Source organism: Chelmon rostratus, chromosome 4 (genome assembly GCF_017976325.1).
Source record: "Chelmon rostratus isolate fCheRos1 chromosome 4, fCheRos1.pri, whole genome shotgun sequence".
In the NCBI taxonomy this organism is placed as follows: domain Eukaryota; kingdom Metazoa; phylum Chordata; class Actinopteri; order Chaetodontiformes; family Chaetodontidae; genus Chelmon; species Chelmon rostratus.
This window is the reverse complement of record NC_055661.1, coordinates 19,644,472-19,668,171: the sequence shown is the minus strand read 5'-3', so window position 1 is coordinate 19,668,171 and position 23,700 is coordinate 19,644,472. Positions and strand designations below refer to the sequence as shown.

The 23,700-nt window shown below is 43.6% G+C and overlaps 1 protein-coding gene across 2 annotated transcripts in view; it reads right to left on the bottom strand.

Moving 5' to 3' along the window:
• The window catches only part of tle2b (TLE family member 2, transcriptional corepressor b), an 81,372-nt gene extending 60,153 nt beyond the window's left edge, over window positions 1-21,219 (bottom strand). For both annotated transcript variants that reach the window (XM_041934587.1, XM_041934588.1), the window contains exons 1-3: window positions 20,349-21,219; window positions 8,519-8,616; window positions 6,909-6,972 (exon numbers count right to left, since the gene is read on the bottom strand). In XM_041934587.1, the coding sequence (XP_041790521.1) occupies window positions 6,909-6,972; window positions 8,519-8,616; window positions 20,349-20,372 (186 nt within the window). In that variant the 5' untranslated portion in view covers window positions 20,373-21,219. The remainder of the gene's footprint in view (window positions 1-6,908; window positions 6,973-8,518; window positions 8,617-20,348) is intronic.
• Window positions 21,220-23,700: the final 2,481 nt, after the last annotated feature.

Sequence of the window (23,700 nt, the reverse complement as noted above, 5' to 3'; positions counted from 1 at the left end):
TTGGCTTTTCTCATCATCTCCCCTGTCTATTCAACCCCTCCTCCATCTCCTTTTCTTTCTCTATCATACTCATGTCTTTGATGTGTTTCTTCTCCCTTTCTTTTATCACTCTCTTTGCCAATGTCCTTGTTCTGTTTTTTGTTTTTTTTTCTTTTTCTGCTCTTTCTGCCAATGCCCTTGTGCCCTCTCCCCCTCATATTTCTCTTTCATCTCTGTCTGTTTTGCTCACCTTTTCTCTCTATCTCACTGTCCCCGTCTCTCTCTTCACTTCCCTTATTACTTCTATTCCCTCCCTTCATTTTTTTTTCTCTCTTCTTCCCTTTTTCTGACCCCTCCCTCCTCCCTTCCCCCTTTCTCAAGCAGTCTGTAATGTTGCTGAAGAGAACACAGTGTGTCAGCCTGAATCAGACAGATGAGCTGGGAGCGGAGTAAGAGGCTGAGAGCACCGCATTAATCCACACACACACACACACACACACACACACACACACACACACACACACACACACACACACACACACACACACACACACACTTCATCTCTGCCTGAGGGGCTGTAGTGAACGGACAACGCACAAAAACGCGTGCACACACACACACACGCTCACAATGTTCCAACAAATGACCGCATGGCAGGCATGAGACAAAACACTGAGGCCATGATACAACCCTGATACAGGCTCCGAGATAAAATATTTAGATGCAGGTTTAAAAAAGAAAACACACACTATTGACAGAAAAAAAGAAACGAGAGAACTAAGATATATTTTGTAATATCAAGTCACAATAATCTTTAACTACCAATTAAATTGTATGTGTGTATTTGCAGAAATGGCAACAACTTCTGCAGGAGGCTTAGAGTAAAAGTCTTCCTGCAAAGAGAACTAATTAAGACAGTTACCACGAAGCAACAGTAGGAAGTGTAACATTATAGTCACTAGTGGCAGCTTAGCTAAGGTTATTTTTCAGCCAGTTGGCCTGTTTTTGAACATTGCTAGTTGAAGACCTGCAGGTGCTTATTACACACGTTGGAAGTTGAATGTTTCACAACCTGTAATAAGGGTAGGCAATCATTTTACTGTGGCATTGCTGTCCACTAGAGCTGTTACTTTAAAAAAATCCAGAAAAATAACAAATCATTCATTTTGTTAGTTTGCAACCAACATTTCCTAATCCCAAACTACACTGTAGAATTGACAATCAGTTAATGTGTGCTGCCTTTGTTGCCTATTTAAATGATAGTCTGACAAGTTAGTCTGGTTCAAGACCTCTGAATGCAAACATCTCAGGGGTGTGAAATGAAACAAAATGGAAATCCATTCAATCGTTTTCCTCTGATGTTTAACAGCAGTTTGAATCGCTCAGCTCAACAACACACATACTTATCAGGAGTGAAAACATGGTCATCTGCAGTTTATCACTTGTTTCATTTGGCCATTATTTTCTATCATGAAATTTGAGGCAACAATATTTTGTCTTTTGCCAGCAGCATGGCCTTTCATTAACACCAGACCCCCGCAGCGCCTCTGTACCTCACTTCAACACACACACAGCAATGGAGAGGCCACCTAATTTGATTCCCGACTGTGAGCTGTCACCCTCAAGTAGACATGTCTTTTTTATACTTCATATTAAAGGGTCTGGGCAGTCCACTCTCCCATAAGAGCTTTGTCTTGTGTTTGACAGTAGGAAATGAGAGGAAGGCTGCAGAACAGTCAAGACTCTGGGGGGGAAAAAAGGTTTCCGAGGACATTTAATCCTAAAAAGAAAAACAATTGAGAAAACCAGGGCAGCGACAGTACATATTTCTGATCAGTCCACCGTCAAGGTTCTCCCACTTTAGACCAGCAAGTCTTAAACAGTCTACTACATTAAGTTGTGGGCTTTTAGGGATTTATGATGCAAGACTTTATCACGTCTTCTTTCATATTCCACTGAGCCTGATTGCGCGTCTGCTCTTTGCAAGATTCAACCTCAGGCCAGCAGGGGTGAACACAGCCCTGCAGGCGGCAGAGACTTGCTTGCACTATGTGTAAGCATGTGACCGACACGTCTACGCCCCCTGATTAGCTGGGGCTACAATGCAACCTCATTTAAAAATACACAGTGGAATTCCAGGAGAGCAGTGAAATCTGAGAGCCATGAATTATAAATACAACAGGAGGAGAAAAAGCAAGACGCCCACAGACACTCTCAATGTGTGTGACTTGATGTTTGCGTGTTTGCAGCTACCACTAAAGTTACACATTGCCAGTGTCTCTCGACACATACAAAGAAATGAGGCAGTCTAGTCGAGCAGCCAACATTATACTCCATCCAAAAAGATACAGAGAGTGGGTCTGCCAAACATACAAACACACTATATCCAAACCTGGCTCTGCCGTTTTACTGCAACACTCCACGGACAGAAGCAATTTGAGAGGGTTATGGCATCATCTCTCCAAGCGTGAAATGTGTAAAACATACCCATTGCCAGCTATAGAATTTAAGTAGCAAATGTGAGGAAAAACAAATTCCCTGACTTTGAAAAGTTGCATGCCATAAGGAGATAACTAGCAGCACAGTAAGACGAAAACCCTCTGTTAAAACATGATGGCTAGTAAAAAAGCACAACTCTTCAGCAAATACAATAGTGCCACACTGTTATTGGCTTATTTCAGCATTTCCCTTTTTTCCTCTGTGAGCGTCAAATCCTCTCACATAGTTAGATGCAGAGGGGACGTTTTCAGTCTATTAGTCTATTTCAGTATTACTGCCTCCGTTTAGTGAATACCATTAGCCTAAAGACTGCTACTATGGCAACATGTGACTGTCTCACACACAGGGGTACAACAGAACAAAAGAATAAACATTATTATCAAATAAATAAGACAGTACTACCATCCAAAATCTGCTTCAAATGACTGTTTAAAAAAGATAAGAGCATTGTTTGTGGCTGTTAAATAAGCGGTTTTCTCATTACATTTCTGGAAGCACCTGTTCTGTCACTTGAAATTTTAATGAGACTGTTGACCTATAAAAAAAAAATTAGATATTTAGGCTGTGCTGCTGGCTCAGTTCTACTTCAACCAAGATTTTCAGGTTGGATCTGGAATGATGAGATCTGGAGCAGATGGTTTAAGTGTTTTTAATGAGGCGCAGCAACTAATATTTTAACCTACAGCATGTCTTCATCAATTGTTTAGGTATTTCCCTCAGAGAAAAGTCCACTCCTAAAGTAGACATCGTTTATTTGTGATATATACAAGAATACTGCGTTAGTAAGCAAGCTGTGGTTAAAAAAAATGGCTGCTGATCAGACTCACTGACACAGTACCTCTATAAACTGAAACTTTCTCTGAAGAAAATTCAAAATGCTGCAAGACCTCTAAATAAAATAGCAAAACACAATCTGTAACTGCCATCCAGAAAGACACATGCAAGCATTTTCTGATCTGGCAGGGCAACATTTTTTTTGATATGACACCACAATAGTTGAGGTTTGGTTAGGATTAGGCTCAAAAATGGCTAGTAGTGTTGGGGAAAGATGGCAGCATGGGTGAAAATAACTTCTTGATTACGGTTAGGAAACAATCGTGGTCATGGTTGAAAGAAACCAGCGTTGACCATCAAAATCCATCGTTTTGTTGACCCACTGAATCACCCAGACCTCCCATCCCTGCAGACTTTGTGGCTATATAACAACTTAACACTGCTTTCTCCTTTAGTCCATAGGAGACCCCTACGAGAGGTCACTGCAATTTCAAAATAAACATGTTGTTTTTAGGCCCTTATCCTGCTGTTTTGTTTTTTTTTTTGGTAAGTCAATCAAATAAAAAATCAAAGTACTGCCACCTTACAGAGAAGAAATGCACGTTTTCTTAGTTGTCACATTTCTTGGGTGTTAAAGCGTTAAAGTTCACAAAAAAATTCCACATGTATCAGCCCTGTATCACCCCGTATAACCAGCTCCCTACTTTCCAACCCCTCACCCTAGTATTTAAAGAGCTTAAAACTGATGAATAGTAAAGGCAGGAGCAGTGCAGCGTGGTGAGCAGAGCCCCAGCCTGTGGAAACAGGCCTCAGTGTGGATGACAGGCCTAACGAGCTAAATATAGCCTTCTGGGTTATCTCCTCTGTGGGCGCAGCGAGTCCGTTGTTGCTTCACATTATTTACGTGTCTGTGCGTGCACCCTCTCGCTCTTTCCCTCTCTATCTCTCTTTCTTTCATTTCACGCCCCCCCACACAAACACATCACTATCTCTTTCTCTTGCACTCCATGTTGCATACTCTCTTTTTTTCCCTCTCTCCCTCTCTCTCTCCATTTCATCCCTTCATGGCATCTTTTTCACCCTCCATCTCTCCTCTCTGCAATTCTGTCCCCTGGTATCTCTCTTTCCTCATTTTGTCTCTCTCTCTCTCTCTCTCTCTCTTTCATTTTCAGCATTTTTCACTCCCTCTCTTTCCCTCTGTATCTCTCTCCTGCCTCTACCACTCTCTCCCTCTCCTCTTTTATTCTCTTTATCTCTGCCTCCTTTTGTATCCTTCCCTCCCTCTCTCCCTCCCTCAGCAGCTCCCTGTTTTTTTTCTATCTGACACTCTCTGAGCCTTTTTTTCTCTCAAGCTATCTTTCCCTTTGAGCCTCTCTTTCACCTCCCTCTCATTTCTGAGCCATGCCTATGAAGAAGCATGGCACTGTGTTAGCCATCCACTCCACTACAGTGAGCCCCAGTTCAAATAATATAGCCTAGAGTGCTAACCATCTGCCATGCTAACCTATATGGATATGACATCTGCATCTGCAGCCCGCTGACCTCCTGCCATAGGGAACTGTTAAAGCCTAGTGTTGAACTTAAACATACTGCAGAAGATACTCTATTTCTCTCCCTCCTTAGTTTACCAGTGCGGCAGTGGTCACAAAGGCCGTGACATTTAATATGCACAAAGTTCGATCAAATGTCATCCATTGCCCCTGTCTGAGGAAAGACAGGGAACTGCATCCATGCTGGCACGCTACCCTTCCTATTGTATAAGATCGGGTGGTGAGGATTTCAAGGTGGATGTTTGTCTGGGCTGTTTGTTCCACACAGTAATTGCGTGAAACCACAGCTAAAATGGGGAGTGCCTGAGATTAGGGAAGTGGGTGTTTTTGAGAAGTCTGTGGTTTGCAGAGGTTTCTCTTTGTGTGTGTTCTGTACTGTATCATATTTATGTGCACGTTTCTTCTTGTATTTTTTTTTTACCGCTCTGAAAAGCATAGCAAAGATATTTTTATGGAATGAGGTCAGTTTGAAAAATCCTTCTGCTTTTAAGGGACCAGTTGAGGGTTGGGGTTTGGGTAGTTTAAGATCCTAAACAAAACCTCAACAAGTTTTTGGCTTTACAGTTGTATGGATATGTTATTACACAGTACTTGATTTATTCAAAGTTGTATTGTGTTTATGCAATATGCCAGAAAACACAATAACTTCAAACTGTAATAAAAACATCCCTTTATTGGGCCGATGATGTGACGAGGAGATTATGTTGCAACTTAAGCATGCAGAGTGACTAAATGAGCTTATGCAATTTTTGCTGAGCAGCTGTCATTTCGGTCACAAGTAACAACTGAAGGACATTGAATTTCCCTTCCCTGTTTGAGCTGGTTTTGAGTCAGCTGCATTATAGACACCATTATAAGGTGACCAGACGAGCCAGAAACAACACACAGGTCTCCTGGTGAGGTACACTGTGCACTGTAGAGTGGTGACAAGCGCAAGCAAAGAATACAGTCGACAAAGTGACTCAGTAAAGTCAGTTACACAGCAAAACCTACCTAAAGTTTGTTGGCTAACATTAGCCACATGTGTAAGTGTAGAATGAATGAATGTGTATATGCTGTATCTCCTGGGTGTTTGTGCGTCTGTGTTTTTATCATCTGTCTGTCTGTCTGTCTGTCTGTCTGTCTGTGTGCTTCTATACCCACTTGTCCATTCCCCCGTCTGCCTGCTTGCTTTTCCCTCTCACACTTAGTCTATTTGCCAATCTATCTGTCTGTCTGGTTCTTTCTCTCGCTCCCTCTCTCTCTCTCTTTCTGTCTATCCATCTGTGTGTCTATCTAGCTTACGGCCCTGATCCTGCCTGCTCTCCCAGGTTTATGAAATGCGAGCAGCTTAGCAGATGGTGCATATCGTATTCTGGTCGGCTCTGTGTGGGTTTTGTACCACAGACGAAGGCTTACGATACATGTGAGCCTTTAGTCGCACAGACACACCGACACAGTGGGAGCTCAGGCTGTTAGCGCACGAGAGAAAACAGAGAGAGGAAGATGAGGCAAAGGAACAGACTGAGGAAGATAGAGGGTCTGAGGGAGGGAAAAAAATGGGAAGACTCATGGGAAAGTACATTTTAGAGAGGGGTATGAGTGAGCAAGATAAATGGCATGTAAGAAACACAGAGAGAAGATCAGACAATGCTGGTTTATTGATGGTTTGTGTAACTTGTGGAAATTTGAAACTGTATTCCACTATTCCATTTCATTTCATTCCATTTCCATTTCATTTTCAAGATTATGTACCACTGCAAATGACATATATTTCAAAGTAAATAGTGGCATTTAAAGACATTAACGATTGCAAATGATTGACGTTATTCATTATTTTTTTTATATAAACAGCCTATTTATGTAAATGAATATGGACATGGACAAAACAAAGCAGTGACAGAGAGGAGGAATAAGAGCAGTGAAGTGAAGAGCAAAGCAAAGCGTTTACTCCTGAATGACATAAACACTAAACAACATCAAGCCAGCTAATCAACAGCACAGATACAACTCCCCTGATTGTAATTCCTATATAAGAACCCATCAAACTCTTGTCAGAGTTTCCGATTGGCCCGGTCAGACTAACAAATCACCGTACAGCTCTGGTAAAGACATGATTGGACTCACCATGATATAGTGCCTCTGCATCTCAGTCTTCTCACTGGCCAGCTTCTCACACTCCAGCTTCAGGCTGCACAAGGACGAAAAAGGACATACACACACACACGCACAGATTAAATGGTGCATTTGCATCCACTGAAATAAATTGTAATTTCCACAGGACTTAGATTTTGCAGAGGTCAAACATGGTTTAAGGCCGTGAAAGGATACCAAAAAATGATTCTTAGTCACACGGTCGGGCTACCTATTACTGCTGAAAGTGACACTGAAAAACATTGCCTTCGTGGTAACAACTGCCAGCAGGGTGTGTTTTATTCGCCACTGCAGTTCATTACACCTCCATGTCTGTGGGAGTGTGTCGAGATATGTACGTCACATGTACGCTGGTGTGTCTATATTAGTCCAGTGGATCCTGACAAAGTATCATGGGTGCGATCATGTCAGGTTGGTGCCTTTTGGTTGTGTTCTGCTTTAGTCTTGCATCAAGTCTTGTTATTTCCGAAATACTTTCAAATGTGTTTCAAATGCACTGCATTAGTAAACAATGGATGAAATTTGCAAATGCAAGCTTCCCAAAATCCCCTAGTTATTCAGGAAAGGCTTTAACATTGATACATTATTAACAGGTATCAGTTCTGAAGTTTTTAAATCATCACATCGAGGTGGGAAAGAGTGCATGAGTTTACCTACCACTTTACCAGAAAGGGTGAAACAGACCTTAACACTGACTGACAGGCACATTGGTTGGGTTTAAAATTTTCCTATAGCATCATGCTGGTGATTGGCTGCAATTTGTGCAGTGTTATTGCCACTAATCAATTAAACATTTATAGTGCACATGGATAAATGTTTGTAGCCTTTTGCGTATTTGTATGAGTGTGTGTGTGTGTGTGTGTGTGTGTGTGTGTGTGAGAGTGTGTGTGTGTTTCTGAAGAGCGGGTAACTGGGAATGGCTTGTCCAATATAAAAGATAAAAGATAGGCAAGTAGCGGTTAGGGTTAGGGTGAGTCTCCAGGAAATTTATAAGTGTTGCCAAAAATAACTCAAGTCAACATGTGTGTGTGTGTGTGTGTATGTATGAGTGTGTGTACATGTATTATTAATGATGTGGGACAAAACACAAGTCTTTAGAACATAAATCATTAAATTTTAAGGTGACTACCTAGGATAAAGTTAGGGTGAGGGTGGGGGTGAGTTTCCTCGAAATGTATGCAAGTCAATATAATGTCCTATAGTGCCCAATGTTACTGAGGCCCACCAGTCCAATGCCTAGCAGTAAAGTGCTGCTGTATCACAGCAGGGTGGTCAGCCTGCCCACTGAGGTGTTAGCAAGAGGCTGTGTGTTTTAACCTACAAGGGTTTATCTCTCTTGGCCAAGGTCACTTCTGGTCAGCCATATGATAACGTGACCATCAGTGACCTCCAGCTGTAGAAAATAAAAAAGCTATATAGACCTTAATTGCATTCGAATTTGTTTGAGATGCTGGAAATCTCAGTTATTCACAACTTCAGTTAAACTGCACTAAAGTGTAATGGCAAGACCAATTGAGCATGTCTATGGATGAATTTCTGTATACTGTCTGCGTCATGTTTGCAATGTAACATTGTGTGTGTACCTGTGATACTGCGCCTGGAGGAACTGGAATTCCTCCTTGATACGGTCCAGAGTTTCCAGGACTGTGAACTTGAAAGACTGGCCAGGCTGCAAGGGGACCTGCACAGGAAAAGGAGAAAGAGAATAAGAGAAAGACAGGATGAAAAACAGATACTGAGGGTGGGTGTGTGTGTGTGTGTGTGCATGTGTGTGTGTGTGTGCGTTCCTGCTCAAGAAAGGACATTGTATGCATTGTGCTTGTAATGTTTTTGTGTGGGCACAAGTGCACCTGCATGCGCCTTACATTTGAGTGTGTGTGCAAGCAAGCGTGTGTGTGTGTATGTGTGTGTGTGTGTGTGTGTGTGTGTGTATGTCAGGGAGCAAGGCAAGGGGAGAAAAAAGCCAAGATGAAAGTGAGAGGGAAGGTCACTTCCCCTTCCCACACATCATGAAGCCATGTCCTCTCTCTCTCTCCCTCTCTCTCTGTTCTCCTCCTCCTCTAATGACTGCATCCTTCCCTCCACTGCCCCCATCCTTTTTTCCTCTCCCTCTCCCTCTCTTCCACATTAGCATCCTCTCCACTCTGCCAGGTTGCTAATGTATTCCAGCCTACAAAGAGCTGAGAAGGGAGGAAACGTCAAATGAATAACTTATAGGGAATCACGGCACCGTCTCTCACCTGCTAAAAGCTAAAGAAGGCCCAACAAAACAAGCACCTCCCTGGGGTCCACCCTCCACCACAACCACCAGCCTTCCATGTCTGTCTAAAGCGCTTTCGACAGCCACTCTCCTCCTCCATGGTCTTCATAAACTTTTAGAAACAAGGGCACTTCGGATGTTTGTTGATGCTGTAGTTGTTTCTGTTTTACGATGGGGCTTAGTTTCTAGTCAAGCAAATCTTGAGTATATTTTTACATAAAAAATACATTTTTTTTCCATTCTTCACCCTTTTTCTCCCCAAAAAATGTATAATTGGATTGGCTGATTGTCCCTGCACAGGAGAACTCCTGCTGTTAGCCTGGGGAGGATTCAGCCTGCCAGGTGTCTCTGCCACTTCTTTTCAGCCACTTCTTTTCACCTGTCAGTGATCAGCCTCAACAGGAGTATTGAGGTTCACACTATCCCGCCCAGATGCCACCTCCCTCTGCACAATCGCTCTGACACTGCTGGTGCAGATACGAGGACACCTCATCGGCATCCTACCCTGCTGTCTACTGTGCTGATGAGTGCACCCAGCCTAACCCAAAGCACCACAGCTGGGGACTGAACCCAGATCCCTGCAGTGGCAGATGGGTGATTCTTTCTCTGTGCCATCGGGACAACCTACACCCAACCTTCCAGCATAATTATAGTCTGATGCACCAAGCACGGAAAACTAAGATAATCCTATCTACGATTTTCACTACTGTTCTCCTCAACAGTTTCCTTTCACTATGATTTGCTGCAAAATACACAAAATGCAGCTTTTACACAAGCTAGGATCAAATTTGTCAAATTAGAAGGGACATTTTTTAATTGGAATGGATGCATTCAACTTTACAATTTTATAAACTTTCAATGATAGTGACCTTTAACCCAGTAAGGTCATACAACATATGGAATATGTGTTTTTACTTTGTAATTTAACTATGAATCCACCCATCTATCCATTTGATCATCTGTTTATATTTTCATCCATCCATATAAACAGAGCAGCACAGTGCAGCAGCTACAGTGCTGCTGGGTGGCTATCGGCCTGTAGCTACGGCTAAAAGATTGGCGGTTTCAGTGGCGGGGCTTCATTAGTCTAGACAAGCACAATTCAATTAGATTTCAATTAGTCCGATGGTGGAGGTCAGAGACGCGGTGGGTTCCCCAGTAATTAATCCACGGAGCCGAGCTGAGCTGAGCTAAACTGAGCCGAGGCAGACATAGCAGGGACATCTAGCTGGCTGGATGGGCACAACACACACAAACCCTCTGGGTGTGTGTGTGGGAGGGAGGCGTGGAGGGGGTGGGTAGGATAGATGGGACAGGGGGTGTCTGCCAACAGATCCCCACTGACCTTGATTCACACCACACACACTCAGCAGGAGCAGGGGCAGGGGAGGGGTGGGGTGGGGTGGGGGTAGATAGTGATCTGGCACACGCAGATACATACACACACGCTCCCACGCCAAGAGCACATTGAAAAACCCGCAAACAAACAAACACACACTACCGCACATGCAGATTCACACCACGCGCGAGCACACAGACAACACACAAACCCACAGTGGGAGGATGGAGGGATGGACTGACAAGGGGGAAGAGAGGTGGAAGAGAGATAGATACTCATCTGACAGGCAGAGGGACGGATGGACTGAGGGATGGAGGGAGTGATAGACTGGTTTGATATCCTTACAGAGGAAAGAAAGAACGAGCAGAGAGACAGATGATGAAAGAGCGGCGTGGCTGCTGAGTGAGAGAGATAGCCAGCCATTCATCCGTCTGACACACAGTGGATGGGAAGAGGATGGAGAGAGAGAGAGAGAGACAGAGAGAGAGTCATGCTGCCTTTGCTGTAGTCAACACAGCCCGAGTCGCTCTACCCGGTGCACTGTCCGTCGGTCTGTGGTAATACTGCTCCCACCATCTGCTGCCATGAACACATGAACACCCAGACACATACTCATGCGGATGCACACAGACAAAGTGCTGCTGGCGGGTTACATCAGCAGCACTGAGTCATATAACAAAGCCCATAGTCACAGATCAGGCTTATACAAGAGATCTGCGAGTGAAAACCACTGGTGTCAACATGGCGTCCTCTGTGGTGTGCTGATGAGAGAGATTTGAATTTCTTTCATCTGTTGGACAAAAAGTCCAAAATGTCTTCCTTTTGATTTGCCAGTTGCACCTTTTTGAATGAGTTTCATGGAGCCTAGAGCTATGAAACTTCTTATGAGCAAAAAGGAAATGAAAAATACACACACACCAAAAAAAAAAAAGTTAAAAAATGTCCTCAGGCAAAAGGAGAAATATTCCCTGCCTGTACTGAGTTCTGCCTGTCAGCATAAAGAGACAAGTATGGAAAGCTGGTATCAAATTAGTTAATGCTTATTAGAAATAATAAGAGACTCAGTGTTTTGCTAAAGAACACTTCATCAAGTAAACGTAAAACTGAGCTATAAGTTATATAAGGAGATAAATGTGCATCCTCCTGCAGTGTTTACAAAGATGGTGGCATCATCAAGTCTTGCCGTATGTACACCAGAACAAACATTTGTTGTTGGAGTGTGTGTGTGTGTGTGTGTGTGTGTGTGTGTGTGTGTGTGTGTTTGGTCTCTCCTGTATTGTGACAGATGGCAGCTCAGACTGTTAGGGGTCCAATAGCGCGTCACGAAGGGCCAAAAAACAGCCTACCGCCTGTGTTTTCATGAGTGTGTATATATATATATATATATATGTGTGTGTGTTTGTGTGTGTGAGTGTGTGAGAGAGAGCACCGTAGCAGCCAGCATAGGGGATCCTGAAACCCAAAACTGATCCGGTTAATCTAGGAGGTGGAGGTGGAGGAGGGGGTGAGGAAGGGAGGGGAGGGTCACTTGTGCACAAGCAAAACACACACACACACACACACACACACACACACACACACACACACACACACAATGTGGGACAGAAGTCAATCACAATTTGGACGAGCTGGCACGGGCAAGCAGAGAATTAGGAAGGATTATCTATGGTGGGGAGGGAGGGGGAGGGAGGGGGAGGGAGGGGGGGAGTGGCGGGTGAAGCCCATTGCACTGTATCACATAACAGGGCGGAGGTGGGACCCACTGGCCGTAAACATCACCTGTCTGTCAGTGTCTGTGTGCCTGTGTGTTCAACTGCCTGTCAGCCTGTCACAAGTTTGATTGTTCGACTTGATAAACCAGCAGTTAAAGTGCTGCGATAACATGGAAACACACTGATATGATAAAATGATGAAAAGACACTCAGTATCACATGAAAAAAAAAAAAAATCAGCCAACACCATCACCAGATTCTTGTGTGGCTTTTACAAGCTGTCAGTCAGTAACTGCATGTAGTGAGTGTTACTGCTCACAACCGATAACTGGGTATTTTACTGGCTGTATATACATTTTTCACCATAAACACTTAACATAAAGAAACATTTTTGATGAGAACTGACTATTGTATTGAGTGGGACATTTTACAAGTGACAAGCAAACGAGTCAATGCTTTGTGCAGTTCTGTACTGCAATTTCTCACTCATAATCAACCAACATACACTCAGCTGCTAGTTTATTAGTTATTAGTCCTGTAATAATCCTACCATCATGAAAGCTTTTTAGTGAGTATTTGGAGGCTGCAGCGAGGTGGTACAATTATTTTGTCCACCCTAATTAAACTACCTGACAGAAACACCTCTGTATAATGCAATACAGACCCCACCACCAACATCGCCGGCTTTGGACGAGACCTTTTATCAGGCTTCTCACTGACCAATATGGCTTTAGGGGTGGGGTTGACAGTGCTTCAGTTGTGTTTTTGTTTTTTCAAATGGATTTTCTTAAAACAGTGCTTGCGTTGACAGGATTTTTTTTTGAGAACAAAGGAGGAAAATTCAATTTTAAAAACATGTACATGCGGACTAGGCATTAGCCACACCCACCAGTTTTTCTGGTATAGATATTAGACGTTGGAGAACTTCATAAGTGCCTGAAACTAACATGTTTGTCCCAAAAAGAAAAATTTAACCATAATAAGTCGCCTCCTAGTCCTCCAAGTGATCTTGCAACAATCTTGCTGTTTGACTCCACTTATATTCCTTTTTACAGTCACACTTCAGCTTTTCTTCCCCAATTCTGTCTGAATATAAGGTCGGTCTGGATCGATCTGCCTCTCTCTCAGTCTCTCCTGTCTGTTCGTCCATCACATGGAAGTCTTCTGTTCAATCAGCTGCCTGTTTTTTCACCACTGGCAGCAGCTATGTGAGAGAGACAGCAACTGTGAAACAGATGCAGGTCTGGGAGTGATTGGGAAAGAAATGATTCTATCTATCTGCTTGTCTTCTCCATCTATCTGTTTAGCCCCTGGCACAGCTTCTACCAACACATGAGGATTCACACGGCACAGTATAAGCAGGCATGTCTATGCATGGATGCATTCATTCAAACAAATACACCCACAAACAAAACAGTTTCTCTTTCTTGTGCCCGTTCTCTTGCTGCTCCATCTCAGTCCTCCCTCCTTTTTCTCTCCTTTTTCGTTCTTTACTTCTCCTTCTTAGACCCTTTGTTCTTCTTTTTGCCAGCGTGTCTCTGAGACAAGCAGAGACACATTCAGATAGCGCATGAAATAATAATTGGCTGGTGAAATATTTAGGAAAAAGGCACATGAATAGATGAGAAATACCAAGTGTGGCAGAGGAGTGTCAGTGCCCCTTGTGTACATGTCTGTCTGAGAGTGTGTGTGTGTGTGTGTGTGTGTGTGTGTGTGTGTGTGTGTGTGTGTGTGTGTATGAAGTAAGCAGCAGTGAACATAAGCAACAGCTCATTGGTTTGGACTGTGTGGATGAAAGACTGAAGAGGATCTGCAGGGAAGAATGGAAATGTAACTTACATATCAGCCATCTTTTTATGACGCCCTCACATTTGCCTCCTTCTTTTTTGATAACCACGCTGCCGGCTTCCCAACAAAAGAGGCTCAATTAGAGTTAGTGCCCCTCTTGTTGTGCTGCTGTGTGTATCTTTACCACTCAGTCATTTTGCCAACTAGCCAGTCAGTCATTCAGTTTGACAGTCAATTAACAAGCCAACGCTCAGCCAGCTAGCCATACAGCTAGCTAACCAGCTGGTAAACCAAAATTCAGACAGTCAGTGCACTATTTAACCTGTCTGCAAGTCAGTCAGTCATTCATACAGCCAGACAGTTAATGCTGCAGCTCACCAGTCAGCCGCTAAGCCAGCGGTGGATTACAAATCAGGGATACTGAAAGCCAGAAGAGTCTCTGGACTCCATCCAAGTCTCGCTCTGATCATTTCTTTTAATGACAAAGAAAAGAACACAGAGCACAGGATTTGAGGACAGAAAATGGCCCGTAAAAAAAAAAAAAATCAGAGCGCAGACTTAATCTGGGTGGCTGTTGATGAAGTTGTTGGTTGCTTGTACGACTTTTTGCTTGTTCTGTGGATCGTCTCGCTGCAGCTGTATTGTTGTTACTTGACTTTTTGCCATTTCATGGCCTCTGAAATGCTGTATGAAATTAAATGTAAACAAGATGAGGACAAAGGAAAGGAGGGGAGGATGCCATCTGTGGGAGGTGACAGCAATAAGCTGTGCTGTTTACCGAACATGGCTTTCATTACAGCCACAATTGTTGGGGAAAAACAAACTGCCTGATACAGCTAGATGCCAAAAAAACAAAAAAAAAGGTCCAGTGTGCACAAAAGCAAACAGCGCACAGTTGCATAGCCAAAATTCCCAATATACACATTAGCAATAAAGATGGGAATGGAGAACAGGAACCACTGAGAACCGGTTCGAATTTGTCTGATGCACCAGAATCCTATGCCTCAGAGCTTATCAGTCCCTTTTATCAATGCCGGGATGTTTCCCCGACAGTTGAGCATTGCAAAACAATGTCGTCAAACAGTCCACAGTGGGGGTTCATTTGACAAAGAAAGATGAGTAGACTGCTAGTTGTAATGGCTTTAGAAGGGTAATTTCATGTAAGGGTCGGAACACCAGCAATACGCTAAAACATATTTCTATGCGACATGAGCTCAAATTCCAGGAAGGCCACGTATTTGACACTATACACACGAGCGCTGCTGCTTCCCAACCCGAGCAGCACGTCTGTTACTGAGGGAAAATATCTTTTGTTATAACAACATCAGCGCCAAGCAGGCAAGCCTTGCAACATTTGCTGTACAAATATTCTCTCGTTTCATCCATCTTTACTGTAGACGATGACAGACAAACTGTTGCTATAGCTAGCCCTCAGGCCACAGCCAGCTCGCCTAAAACTGATCAGGAATCAATGAGGGAGTCGCTAAAGAGTCGGGCACATCAGCAGAATTGATAATGGCGTTGGTATCGATGAAATCTTACCAATTCCCATTCCTAACTAGCAAGCACTTACACAATTCAACACACAGCAATGAGTAATTAAGCAGATCCTACCACTGCAACTACAAAATTAACTCACAAATTCAATCTCATGCACATCGAAATCCAACCTTATCCAACACCCTTACAGTGGCTCTGCCATCATCAATAGACCATATGTGATTTCTGTGGCAATATATTTGGCATTAGTTTGTTTACATGGCCATAAAAATAAAGTGTTAGCCTGCCCATGGCCAAAAGAGAAGGAAGCCCTCCCCATGTGTGCGCACACACACACACACACACACACACACACACACAGATGATGATGCATATTGGGTGCATCAATTTTCCATCAGTTACTTTTCAGATTGTACCACAAACACTGGCACACTTGTGTTCAAATTTCTTCTTCAGCGTTTCTCTCTCTGTCTCTCTCACACACACACACACACACACACACACACACACACACACACACACACACACACACACACACACACACACACACACACACACACACACACACACACACACAGTCGTGTTTCCATCTCTTTTGGGGTCATTAAATAGACTCACACTCATTTCTTGGAGACTTAACCTAACCATAACCACTGCTTCCTTATGGGGACTTGCGTATTGTCCTCTTAAGGAAGTCCCCACAATGTGAGTGTGTAAACACATTTATGTCCCCACAACATGACACAACACGCACTCACACGCACACAGGTGATAATAATTCAACTGGTGCTTTATTGTCATGACATACTGAACATTTCACAAGTGCAAAGTGACTGAATGATGTTTGTGCATGATCTAATAATAACAATCAGAGCAGATTTGATTTAATATAGCACTGTTGCAACTGAGGGACAACAATAGACACCTTCAGCATCTAAACTGGAGCCAAGTCCAACTTTCTCTCTCTTCCTCTTTCACAAGCTTGCTAAATACACTTTGTCTGATCTTAATCTTCTAGACAGCCATCAAAACTCCTAGCTCTGAGAAGAAAATTGTAGTGTACGCACATACACACAAACACATGGAACAACGGCTGTAGGTGTACAACAGCAGAACCTTTCAGGACTCTGGATTTTTAAGTGAACGTGCTGAGCGAATGTGCGCTCACAGAATGTGTGTATTAGCTCTGATCGGTCCTGTTTGCAGGCTAGCAGTTATGGATATCTTTTTTAACCATGAAAACACACAGTAAATCCTCTCTCTCGCTCTCTCTCGCCGGGGTGTGGCAGCCAATCAAGGGCTTGTACATTCACAGCAACAGTCGAGGTCAGACTGGAACATTATTTATTGTTATTGTTGTTGGCACACAGTGCGCGCACACGCACACACACACACGCGCGCGCACACACACGCACACCATCACTCTCCTTTCCCCTTCTTCTCCCAGATCCAAACACACACTCAAACACACACTTTAAGAGCTGAACACACACGCACAAGCACAAGGGAACAAGGACAAACACACACGTAAACACACACCAACACATACATATACTTACACACAAAGGCACTTTAAACTTAAGAGCAAATGCACACATAAAACAAAACTGAACCTCACACAGGAGATGCACACACCAACGCACACACACACACACACACATTTACACACATCTAAGTCAACAAACAAGGCAACACACACTGTTAATACAAAAACGCAGAGATCCACAAAGCACTAAAGACACATGGACAAATAAAAAGAAGTCCCACACACGGCAAATACACACATTAAACAAAAAACACACATCAACACACCTCAAACATATCCACGCACACACAAACACATCACACAGTTCTGATAACACTTGCCACAAAAATCCAGTGGAACCAATTACAGCTCTGCTCGGCTGGCAAATCAGCCCGCGGTTTTAACCTTTTCCTGCCAGACAGCGAGAAGAACAAAGTCGGACTTTTCAGATAAAAAAAAATATTACTGCCTGAGTCTTGGATATACATTTTATCTATTTATACTGAAGACACCCTCCTTATCTTTCAAAAAGGGACACACAGAGGGGTTGAGAGGAGCAGCATTCAAGGCATCTCTGTCCCGTCTGACAGGAAGTAGACCACGAAGACTGCAAGGGTGCATCAAGCCCACTCAGTGACCACAGCCAAGCCATTTAACTTTAGCACATATATGTTATATTACTGCTAATCGTTTTCACACAAATGATGTGCCAATTTGTATTAGCCAGTCACCTCAATTATGGTATGAAAATTAAGGATGGGAATAAGGAACTGGAACCGCTAAGAACACCAGCAATATGCTAGAACATCTTTCTATGCAACATGGGCTCAGATTCCAGGAAAGACATGTATTGACACTCATAAGTGCTGTACAAATATTCTCTCTTTTCATCTCTCAGGCCACAGCCAGCATGATTAGAATTGATCAGGAATCAGTAAAGGAATGATAAAAATTGGACCAATAAGCTGAGTCGATAACAATAAAATCTTATTTATTCTAGTTACCATTCCAAATGAAAATCGACTTGAAGAAACGCCATGTTTTCTTAAAATTAACACTACAACAGCGAACAATTCATCACGCTTACTTTTGTGCCAACGTTATCATCTTGTGGTAGTGCAGCTGCAAGAGGAGCCTATTTTGAAAACTGTCACTGTTGGTGCAATTAAGAATGAGCTGACAACTGAGGTCTGAAAGTCAACTGCTAAAAAGATCATGTTGCCCTTTTCATATCGTCCAAGCGTGCTTATGGTTGGGCTTCTGATTTTGTTGTCTGGCAAGATAAATCAGCTCTTTAATGCAAGCAGCCAACTCAGATTTTGGAAATATTGGATCTTCCTTGAATGCAACAGCAAGCAGAGTTTTGACGAGGGTTTATATTCCAGCTGCGCTTGTGAAAAAAAACGGGGTGAGCCACCTTTACACGTAACTATTCTGAATTTACGAGGAGAAACACACATATGCACAAGTGTATGTAAATGTACATACATACACAGTCTGCAACCACACACATACATCCACACACACACATGCACACACACAACTGTTCTTTGCACCCTCACACCTCTCCACAGATCACATTTCATAGCAACACCAGAAATAAAGTTCCACTGGCAAAGGAGGGCTGAAGAGGAGGAAGGACAGAGAAAAAAGACAGCGAGGGAGAGAAACAGAAGAGAGACAGAAGGAGAGAGCTAGAGGCTATCGATCGGTTGGAGTTGGCTCAATCTGGAATTGAACTTTATCACAAACGCAGAGCATCGCAGCAGGAAGCTCTCTGATACGCCTCTAAAGGAGAGAACAGAGGAATGTTCACACTCGATTCTTCCTTTGCATCTCTCATTCATTTTCATTTCTCTTTCCACCCCCGGCCGTGCCTTTTTAAAGAATTCTTTCTCACTCTTTTTTTTTCCCTTTCTTGGCTCTTACATCTTTCATTTTCTCCCTTTGTTTTTCACTTCTCTCTTGTTTCTCTCAGCATCTCTCTCTCCCTTCTATTCCAGCGGCTGGCTTATTAGCATTCTCTCTGTACATATAATTGATTCCTCATGCCTTCCTCTTGTGAAAATGTCATTCATAATTCTGTGTGATAGCTAGCTGGCTGGCTTGCTGGCGGACTGAGTGGCTGGCTGGCTGGCTGGCTGGCTGGCTGGCTGGCTGTGAGGCAAAGTGGCCACTGACCCATTTGTACCACATACAAAGAGACTGACAACCAAATCTGATTATAGCAACCGGACCAGGGCCCCGGTGAAACGTGTGGCCTAAGCCAGACTGAGCCTAAGCTGTCATTCATCCTCTTGTGCTTTTTACTTTGTGTATTTAACCTTTATTTTAACCTGGTAGGTAAATTAACAGCAAATTCTCAGTGCTGATGAAAGGCAAAACTGAAGGAGGGACTTTAGGGAGGTATTAAAGGTGAAGTACGTGTGCACTCACGACTTTTCTTATTATTAATGGAAATGAATTAAATGGAAATTAACTATCAATTAAACGGTCTGTGTGTGTGTGTGTGTGTGTGTACACGCGTGCACACAAGTGTTTGCTTAGCAACAGAAATGAGCAAGTGGACAGCAGACAGATTTACTGACCAATTTACACACATGCGCACACACACACTCATACATTAACACAGACCCAATCTATTGTCACACACATGTCGCCACATATACACACACCTAGAGACAACTAAGTACTAATGGACACACTTACATATACACACGCAAATATACGCACACAAGCTGACAAGTGCAGATTCAGTTATATGCCACCTACACAGCCAACCATCAACAAGATCTCAAAGGCACCTGGTTGCAGCTGACAGAGAGGGAGGTGGTGTGTGTGTGTGTGTGTGTGTGTGTGTGTGTGTGTGTGTAAGTGTGTGTGTATACATAACAGGGAATCTCTTAGCCCAGACACCCCCCCTCCCCTCACATCTCGCTCCTCATGTTACAGTACAGTCCCTTAACTAAAGAAGAGAGAGGGACAACAGAGACAGAAAGGACAGAAAGACAAAGACAAGAAAAGACTTGCGCACAGACCAAGGAGCAGAGACACATAAGGAGAGACCAAGAGGAAGGAAAAGGAGGAAAGACACAAGGGAAGAGAAGCAGAGAGGCATGAGGGGAGAGAGAGAGAGAGAGAGAGCAAAAAGAGGACAGGGGGACATAGAGGTGACAAGGCGAATCCGAGGCATAAATAAGCAGCAGAGAGATTGGAGTTGAGAGACAGACGTGGAGAGACAGAAAAAGAGTCAGACAGACAGGAGAAAGAGACATGGGGAGGTACTTACCGGATGCCTGCCCTGAGGGTACATGATCCCAGGAGAGGAGAGGCTGCCAGTCCGTTTGATGGCCAGGTTAGTCCCCTGGCCCTCCACTCCTCTGCCCTCCACCGGTTACACAGCCACACACACACACACACACAGACCCACACACCCACACACACTTTCACACACTCAGTAAGTCCAGTCCCTGCTCTTTAGCCGGGTTGAACACAGCAGTCTTTACTCTTCCAGACTCTCTCCCCTTCTTTTCTGCCTGGCTCTCCCTCGCTCTCTCTTTTAAGTCGAATTCCTGTTGATACACAACTGAAGAGCGCTCAATCCCTCCGTTCATTTATCCAACAACGTCATGATAAAACAGGAGCACCAGACTTTGCCTCCTTCTCCTCCTCCTTTCTCTTCTTTTCCCAGTGAAACCAAAGTCTCAGTTTCTCCTTCTGTCTCTCTCTCTCCACCTCCTCGTCTTCGTCTCGGCGTCTCTCTCCCTTTCCTTCAACCTGTGATCAGTCAAGGTCCACGCGTAGTGACATGACACAGAGAATTTCATGCAGGCAGGCTCCCCTCTTCTCCTCCTCCTACTCTCCTCCTCGTGCCCCTTCACCCGGCCGTCCAATGGCGAAACATACAAACATAAACACACACTCAGCTCCGTCCAGACAGTCTTCTTCTCTTTTTCCTCCTCTTCACCCTTTCTCTGACACACTGAAGGCTCTGCTTTGACTGCTGCCGCAGAAAAGAAGAGGGATAAGAAGGAGGAGAAGAAGGAGGAGGGAGGGGGGGTGAGAGAGAGAGAGAGAGTGAGAGCTTTGTTTTTAATCTAAATGTGGAAAAAACGCGAGAGGAAAGCAGGAAAGAACAGCAGGTCAGTGGAGGATCCAGCGGGCTTTTCAGCAGCAAGCCCTAGACTGTAATATATTGTGCCTGTTGGCTTCAACACAAACACGACAGGCTGCTAAAGCTCCTCTTAAGGTGGAACTGAGTAGACAGAGACACCGAGTCACACAGAGAGAGGGAGAGAGAGAGCGAGGCAGAGGGAGGGAGGAGAGAGCAGCAATGAGAGAGATGGATCTCTTTTCAGTTGTGGTCAGACAGACAAAGCAATCAGTCATGCACAAAGACTTCGGCTCAAACTGATATGAATCAAGATTCACACACACACAAATGCTCCGACGCTCATACACAAATTCACGACAGTTCCTGTATGCGGACACACTTGTTACACAGCAAGAGCACACACACGCACACACACGCACACACACACAGAACAGTTACTCAGAGTGATAAGTTTATTAGTCACTTTACACGTTACATTAAAATGTGCCTTGGATGAATGGACGGCTAGCCAGTCAAGCTTAATCGCATATAAATCCAGGTGTAAACACGCACAGATGATTGCCACTGATCCGACGGCTCAGACCTGCTCAGGAAGTGGTCTGAGACACGTTGCATCCAGATGTTTGTCAAGTGTAAATACATCACCATGTTAAACCACTCCAAAAGCTGGAGAAACTTCATCCAAAGAGCAACAAAGAAGTAACATCACTCCCAGTTAATCCGGTTGATGTCCAGTCCAAGTCGACAGCTAATGACACATCAGCACCACAAAGCAGGAGACAGAAAACAGAGGCGCTTAAATTGCCTACGAGATTTGTTTGCACTGGTTTCAGCATAGATTATTTTACTTTTAAACCACACCACGAAGCCGTTTGTGTGATAAAACACAACAATGCATCCAGGTCATTGTGTGACCTATTTGGCTAACACACACAGTGAAAACATGGAAACAAATCAGACACAAATCAGGCACAATTATTAGAAGCATTAGATAGGTGTGCCAGAAAAACAAACCTGCGGACACAGATGAAAGTATATATTTAAAAGGTGTTTTATCCGACACTTTTATGCAGATCTTCAAGGACTTGGCTGCTGATGAGAATCACACTTTTAACAAGTTATAGCAAAATGCAGTACAATTTTCATGATACAGATAATTAAATATAAACATCTTTATTGCTGCTGTATCGCCAGGTGATATGATACCAGATCGATTTAACTCATACCATGTTCAGCTTTTACATTTGCAGTTCTAGCCATCTATTGGTAGGTGGTCTTTTGGGGAAAAACCAGAGGAAGTGATTCATTTCACTTTTCCCTTAGCAAAGAAACAGTGGTTTCTTTGGAACAAACAGAAGAACCGGGCAGTTTCCCGTAACTCTCTCTGGTTAAAGAAACGGATCTAACTCTTTAACAAAAAGGTGTCTCTGTAGGGATAGCTTCCTAAACGTTGACAGAAACTTAGAGTAACAATCGGGGCCTGTCAGTGGCAAAAACAAATACTTCTATTGGACGCACAGAGATATTACACTGCAGCCCGTTTCATGGCTGCTGGCTGCAGCGCTCTCACTAAATACTGGAAAAAAACTGTTGTCTCCATCATTCACTGGGAAACAAAAACATGAGAAAATAGGGTCCACAATCAAACAACATTGAACCAGAATTGCTCCCACTTGTCCAGGCCATTGAAATCTTCCAGGACTAGTGGACGGACACCAATTGGAAACTCTTAACGTGGTATAGGACATTTATTTGTATTTTGCAATGTGAAGTTATGCAGATCTTTTAAAAGATTTGCTTATGTTGAAATAATGTACAAGTAGAATGCCTCTCGCTGTGCTGGTTTACGCTCTTATGAACATTAATGCGCCAAAATAGATATTCGAATGGTTCTGACCTGTGTGTCTTTTTTAGAAGGAACAACTGAAAGTCATTTTTGGCCAATTCTGACAGCCCGAACAGCCATCATGAAAGTGTGCTACCTGCAATAAAAATTCCAAGGTAATGACTATTAAAGTAGGAGTCACACACTGCGTAGTGAAATCTGGCAAAAGTACAGTGCAGAAACACCACAGCAACATCCACTTACGGCCAAAGATGTCATCAAAATCAATAAGTCGAGTATCTTTAGGATTACCACTGTAACACCCCACAAATATCCCCGCTACAGCAAGATAAAAAATGTCTGCCTGCCTACTTTTGACTCCTGGCTCCAGTGCACATGTTATTTACAGGACTGCCCAGAATGGACCTGGACCAACTAAGACCTGGTATTTAAAGCCTTTCCATGTACAGCTCACCAGTCTGGCCCGGCCGTCTTTTGGCGCTGTTTATAATGAGTTTATCCAGGGCAGCTCTGCCTTTGAACTTGATCAAACAGCCATTAATCCGACACTGTAAAATCGGACACAGTCAGTCTTGGCATCCGTGGAGGGTTTCCAGTAAGACAGAAACTGCATTTGATAACAAGCGGGTTAGCCAGGGGGCAGCCCCAAAGCCTCAATTAAGGTCACGTACAGACATCCTA